The sequence below is a fragment of the Ruditapes philippinarum genome, unplaced genomic scaffold (genome assembly GCF_026571515.1).
Source record: "Ruditapes philippinarum isolate M1 unplaced genomic scaffold, ASM2657151v2 ctg4218_1_1_1_1, whole genome shotgun sequence".
Classification (NCBI taxonomy): Eukaryota; Metazoa; Mollusca; class Bivalvia; order Venerida; family Veneridae; genus Ruditapes; species Ruditapes philippinarum.
The window spans coordinates 45,713-53,023 of NW_026852101.1; the positions used below are offsets into that span (position 1 = coordinate 45,713).

The following is a 7,311-nucleotide window of genomic DNA, read 5'->3' on the forward strand; positions in this document are numbered from 1 at the left end:
GAAAGAAAAAAACTTAAATATCTTCTTTCAGAAAACCAAAAGAGCTAGAGCTCAAATATTTGGCATGAAACATCATCTAGTCAGTGTCTATCAATTTTTTTCAAATAAATGCCCAGGGGTCAAAATTTGCCCTGCCCCCGAGGTGTCATTGATTTTTCGTATTTGTATATAGTAAAAACTTAAAAAATCATCTTTAAAAAGCCCAAATAGCTAGAGGTTAGATATTAAGCATGAAACATCTTCTAGTGGGTGTCTACCAAGTTTGTTCAAATATAAGCCCTGGTGTCAAAATTGGGCCCGCCCAGAGGTGGGGGGTCATTGTATATAGTATATGTATATAAAAAAAACTTAAAAAATCTTCTTTTAAAAAACCCAAAGAGCTAGAGTTTAGATATTAAGCTCCTTCTAGTCAGTGACTACCAAGTTTGTTCAAATAAAAACCCTGGGGACAAAATTGGGCCCGCCCAGAGGTGGGGGGTCATTGTTTTTTTCTATATGTGTATAGTAAGAACTTAAAAAAATCTTCTTACAGCTAGAGCTTAGATATTTATCATGAAAAATCTTCAAATGGGTGTCTAACAAGTTTGTTCAAATAAAAGCCCCTGGGTTACAATTGGCCCCGCCCCGGGGGCTTATATACAGGTGAGCGATTTCAGGGCCAATAAATTATCATGACCCTCTTGTTTCCATAACTGAACACTTCCATGTACCCATTTATGGCAAGTTTCTATAACAAAAAAACTAATAATGTGAGTCAAGGGCTAGAAAAGGGGGCACATGTGTCGTTCGCATTTCTTGTTGTTTGTTTATTTATTCAAGACTAACACTTTCCGGGTATATAATGCTCCACCTAGCGGTGCTCTTGTTTTGTTTTTGTTGTTTTTTTGTTTTAAACCGCCAACACTCAACTAACTTACGGTAGTTTATCGATAGATTTTATATTTTTAAACTCACTAGCTTGAAATATGTACTGCAGTAAATCCGTTGTTAAAAGGGTTTGGGATCTGTAATTTCGGCCACTCTTTTGGGTTATTACTAGGGTCTGAAATAATTATTTATTTGTTCTGTTCTGGTAAGAAAACATATTTGACCACATCTGACTTTCTGTCATTAAACTGTTCACTACTTCCTATTTTTGTTATTGTACCGAAACACATGTTTTTATTTGTGGTCTCTAATCAATTCGAAACTATAATCAGTTTAATGAGATCACCACCGGTAAACGATTACTAGGTACTTTGGTCAAGTTAATTTCCCAAATATTGAAATGTTTCTATTAAAATTGTACTTATTTAGTAAACAACTGGTGACCTGTCTAATTATCAGATTAGTGGATACATTAAGAATTTCACCACAACATATTGCTAAACAAAAGAGCACATGTCAATGTCAATGTTTGTGTTAAAATTTATTGTTTTTCAAATAAAAGGTCAGAGTAGGGATCTATCAATTGCTAGACATACCTTTTTTTTAAAGAAACTTTTTTTTTAAAAGATACTTTTATGTCATACATGCCATAACGTCCCGGATGTCCGGGAAAGTCCCCTAAATAAGGTGTCTGTCCTGGAGGTGTCTCGGAGATGTTTTATGTCCCGGTAAAATAAAAATCTAAAATAATCTACTTTTAAGCAAGAAATTATTCATTTTTATATAAAACTAGTCTAGAACGCTAATAACGAACGATTATCCCCTTACAACATTGCAATGGTGACACTAATCCTTTGATTGGTATATCTATGTGCCCCTTCCAACAAAGACCTGGGTTGGTATTGCAATTGGACCCCCCCCCCCCTGGGGTCAAGGTCAAGGAACTACAGTTGAAATATTTGGGCTTATCTTGATCCATGCAGCTTTAAACAGTGTTGGTCGATAATTAGAAAAAAAACCTTTATAATGTCAATGTTCGGTTAACTACTAGTATGTCAATATTTAATTATGCTTAAAAACCATAATTCTCATATGTTTCTATTTCTAATCATTTGTAGCAGTTTATAAATATATCAAAATGGGTGTGAGGTTTCAATGGTTATTTAGCTAAAAATACCTGACCACGAAGTGGTCAAGTTGAGGTATAGTGATGCGACTATGTCTGGTATCGTGCGTTGTGCGTCATCAATATTTGGGTTGTTAACACTCTAGCAGTTACAGTTTTGATTGGATCTATTAAAACTTTGGCAAAATGTTTGTCTCAATGAAATACAGGTCATGTTCGAAAATGGGTCATCTTTGGTCAAAAACTAGGTCACAAGAGCTAAAAAAAGAAAAATCTTGTTAACACTCTAGTGGCTGTAGTTTTGTTAAAATATCCTGGAAATTAATGAGGAAGGTTGTTTTTAATGATTTCTAGATCAAGTTTGAATATGGGTCATCTTCGGTCGAAAGCTAGGCCACAGGAGCTAAAAATAGAAAAATCATGTTTACACTCTAGTGGCTGCAGTTTTGATCCAAATATTCTGAAAATTGGTCATGAAGGTTGTTTCGAATGATTTCTAGGACAAGTTGGAATATGGGTCGTCATTGGTCAAAAACTAGGTCACAGGAGCTAAAAATAGGAAAATCTTGTTAACATTCTAGTGGCTGCAGTTTTGATCCAAATATTCTAGAAATTGATAAGGAAGATTGTTTTGATGATTTCTAGGTCAAGTTCGAATATGGGTCATCTCTGGTTAAAAACTAGGTCACAGGAGCTAAAAATAGAAAAAGCTTGTTAACTCTCTAGTGGCTGCAGTTTTGATCCAAATGTTCTTGAAATTGGTCAGGAAGGTTGTTTTGATGATTTCAAAGTAACGTTCAAATATGGGTCATCTCTGGTTAAAAACAAGGTCACAGACTTGAGGGGTGCTCAATTTTCAGCACTTAAATGTGCTGGAATCAATGATCACGAAGGTAAAAGTATAACAGCACTGAAGTGAAGTACAAATGATGTTTTGAAACATCATAAAATATAGCGTTCAAGTTTTGCTTCAGACCCCGTAGTTTTGAAAAAGTCGAGTTGGCTGTTGGGGGGTTATGCATCAACTTTAGTGTTAGCTCTTGTTCATGAAAGTGTATCTATTAACCCTCAGTTTTTGCATATTACATGTCAGTGTTAATTGAAATTTTCGGTTTATCTATTTTTCATGCAAAGTAAGGCCTTCCTTTGTATTTTAGATAATGACTGTACAATTTGAGAACCAGAAGAAGGAGTTGGAGAAAACACTCACTGTCAAGAAAGAGAAGAAGAAGGAAAGCATGACATTGAGACTAAAACAGAAGGAACAAAGTATGACGTCATCCCTTGTGACAAAACAAAGCGAGCAAATGTTGGACCTTTTGGCACAAAAGAAAGAAGAATTAAGGAGAGATCTAGAAAAGGAATTAGAAGCCCAAGTATGATATTAACTCCTTTGCTTTGGAAAAGAGTTTTTCTTATAATCATTTAAATGTCAATGAAAGTTAAAGCACTGTTAGCACTTAGGCTTGATAATACGGTCCATTTATTAAGGGATTGGCTCTTGAGCAGTGCATGCGCTACCCAAGGTTCAATAAAGAATCTACATGTCAGTTATTTAAAGCTTTGACCTTAAACTTGTGATGTTCCTATTCCATGTAACATAATCATTAAATCTTTTATAAAGGACTACCCAGGGATTTTCATTGTGTTTCATTAAAAACTCTCAAGTGGATAAAAAGTACAAATTTATATTTGTTATATAGATTTTTCTAGTTTTGCCAGAAGCCTCTGGCAGTTATCTAAATAACCAGGACTGATAAAAAACATCAAAATGAATATATTGAAGTACTTAGCTTTTCTTAATTCACAGACTGTAAACTTGAAGCCTGTCTAACACTCATTCTGCTTCACCAGATTATATGATATCAAACGTTTATTGAAACGTATATTCTTAATGAGGTAACTCTATCAAGCATTTTGACGGAATTATGCCCCTTTTCAAAATAAGAATTTATGTTAAAGTTTTTGTAACATCTCATATATTTTCAAAGTCCATTGACATATGGCTTTGAAACTTTGCACACTTGTTCACCATCATGACCCCATCCTGTAGACAAGGGGAGGTAACTCTATCAAATATTTTGACAGAATTATGCCCCTTTTTCGACTTAGAATTTACGTTAAAGTTTTTGTAGCACCTCAAATATTTACAAAGTTAATTGACATATGGCTTTGAAACTTTGTACAATTGTTCACCATAATGCCCCCAATGGCTTTGAAACTTTGTACAATTGTTCACCATATTGCCCCCAATCTGTAGACAAGCATTTTTACAGAATAATTGCCCCTTTTTAGCTCACCTGAGCACAAAGTGCTCAAGGGTGAGCTTTTGTCATCACTCTGCGTCCGTCGTGCGTCTGTGCGTCGTGCGTCCTTCAAAAAATGGCGTCAAACTTTTCAAACAACATCTCCTAAACCACATGGCCAATTGCAACCAAACTTTACAGAAATGATCCTTGGGTGGTCCCCTTTCAAAGCTGTTCAAATGTTGCATATGTAGGTCATAGGGCCAGAAAAGGATTTCAAAAAACACAAAATTAAAAAATCTTCTTGTCTGAAAGTACATGGGCCAGAGCTTTGATTTTTAGCTCACCTGTCACAAAGTGACAGGGTGAGCTTTTGTGATCGCTTTTCGTCCAGCGTCCGTCCGTCCGTCCGTAAACTTTTACTTTAAATGACATCTCCTCATAAACCACTAAGCCAATTTCATCCAAACTTCACAGGAATGTTCCTTTGGTGGTCACCTTTAAAAATTGTTCAAAGAATTTAATTCCATGCAGAACTCTGGTTGCCATGGCAACCGAAAGAAAAAACTTTAAATATCTTCTTTTAAAAAACCGTAAGAGCTAGAGCTTAGATATTTGGCATGAAACATGTTCTAATGAGTTTCTACCAAGTTTGTTCAAATAAAAGCCCCGGGTCAAAATTGGCCCCGCCCCAGGGGGTCATTGATTTTCCCTATATGCATATAGTAAAAACCTAAAAAATCTTCTTTTAAAGAACCCAAAGAGCTAGAGCTAAGATCTTTAGCATGAAACATGTTCTAATGAGTGTCTACCAAGTTTGTTCAAATAAAAGCCCCGGGGTCAAAATTGGCCCCGCCCCAGGGGGTCATTGATTTTCCCTTTATGCATATAGTAAAAACTTAAAAAATCTTCTTTTAAAGAAATCAAAGAGCTAGAGCTAAGATATTTAGTATGAAACATCTTCTAGTGAGTGTCTACAAAGTTTGTTCAAATAAAAGCCCTGGGGTCAAAATTGGCCCCGCCCCGGGGGTCATTGATTTTTCTTACATCTGTATAGCAAAAACTTAAAAATCATCTTTGAAAAAACCCAAATAGCTAGAGTTTAGATATTAAGCATGAAACATCTTCTAGTAAGTGTCTACAAAGTTTGTTCAAATGAAAGCCCTGGGGTCAAAATTGGCCCCGCCCCAGTGGTGTTATTTATTAACTATTAACTATATGTGTATAGTAAAAACTTTAAAAAAACTGCTTTTAAGAAACCCAATGAGCTAGAGCTTAGATGTTTAGCATGAAACAGCTTCTTATGGGTGTCTACCAAGTTTGTTCAAATAAAAGCCCTTGGGTTAAAATTGGCCCTGCCAAGGGGGGGGGGCTATATATAGGTGATCGACTTCAGGGCCATCATGGCCCTCTTGTTGGTATATGGTATCATCTATGGGTCCTCTACCAAAGTTGTTCAAATTTTGTCCCTAGTGTCAAAATTGGCCCCGCCCCGGGGGGTCATAGGTTTTTCCTTATATGTATATAGTAAAATCTAAAAAAATCTTCTTCTCTGATTTGGCAAAGGCTACAGATTAGATATTTGGCATGAAACATTGTGTAGTAGACCTCTATCAAGATTGTTCAAATAATGGCCCTAGGGTCAAAATTGGCCCCGCCCCGGGGGGTCATTGATTTTCATTACATACATATAGTGAAAACTTGAAAAATCTTCTGGTCTGAAAGTAAATGGCCTAGAGCTTTGATTTTTGGTATATGGTATCATCTATGGGTCCTCTACCAAAGTTGTTCAAATTTTGTCCCTAGTGTCAAAATTGGCCCCGCCCCGGGGGGTCATAGGTTTTTCCTTATATGTATATAGTAAAATCTAAAAAAATCTTCTTCTCTGATTTGGCAAAGGCTACAGATTAGATATTTGGCATGAAACATTGTGTAGTAGACCTCTATCAAGATTGTTCAAATAATGGCCCTAGGGTCAAAATTGGCCCCGCCCCGGGGGGTCATTGATTTTCATTACATACATATAGTGAAAACTTGAAAAATCTTCTGGTCTGAAAGTAAATGGCCTAGAGCTTTGATATATTTGGTCTATGGTATCATCTGAAGGTCCAATACCAAAGTTGTACAAATTTTGTTCCTAGTGTCAAAATTGGCCCCGCCCCGGGGGTCATAGGTTTTTCTAATATGTATATAGTAAAACATAAAAAAATCTTCTTCTCTGAATTGGCAAAGGCTACAGGTAAGATATTTGGCATGAAACATTGTGTGGTAGACCTCTACCAAGATTGTTCAAATAATGGCCCTCGGGTCAAAATTGGCCCCGCCCTCAGGGGGTCATTGATTTACATTATATACATATAGTGAAAACAATCTTCTGGTCTGAAAGTAAATGGCCTAGAGCTTTGATATTTGGTCTATGGTATCATCAATAGGTCCAAAACCAAAGTTGTTCAAATTTTGTTCCTAGAATTAAAATCGGCCCCGCCCCGGGGGGTCATTGATTTTCCCTATATGTATATAGTAAAAACTTAAAAAATCTTCTTTTAAAGAACCCAAAGAGCTAGAGCTAAGATATTTAGCATGAAACATCTTCTAATGGGTGTCTACCAAGTTTGTTCAAATAAAAGCCCTGGGGTCAAAATTGGCCCCAAGAGGAAGTGCAGTGCACAAGAACCATAAATCTATCCAGAGTAATTGTAGAGTTATGGCCCTTTGTCACTTTTCCATTGTTTTTTTCTTTCCAGAGAATAACTTGAAAACCACTAGTTGGAATTCAATACAATTTCATATAATGGTCAAGCAGATTAAGGGGAAGCACAAAAACCATAACTCCATTTGACTAATTACAGAGTTATTGCCCTTCGATTCTTCTCCTTTTCTAGATCATAACTTGAAAACTACTGATTGGAATTCAAAATAACTTCATACAATGGTCAAGCACATGAAGAGAAAGTGCAGTGCACAAGAACCATAAGTCTATCTAAAGTAATTTTAGAGTTATTTCCCCTTTCCATTGTTTTTTGTGTCGCCTTGAAAAGGCAACATACAGGGGTTACTTTTGTTGGCGGTGTT

At 36.2% G+C, this 7,311-nt stretch overlaps 1 protein-coding gene across 1 annotated transcript in view; it reads left to right on the top strand.

Moving 5' to 3' along the window:
* LOC132749237 (hillarin-like) overlaps nt 1-6,406 on the top strand; it is a gene marked incomplete at its 5' end in the record, with an annotated part of 45,163 nt that extends 38,757 nt beyond the window's left edge. The window contains 1 exon segment of the mRNA XM_060738960.1: nt 3,151-6,406. Coding sequence (XP_060594943.1) covers nt 3,151-3,375 — 225 coding nt within the window. The 3' untranslated portion in view covers nt 3,376-6,406.
* Between the last annotated feature and the right edge of the window lie 905 nt (nt 6,407-7,311).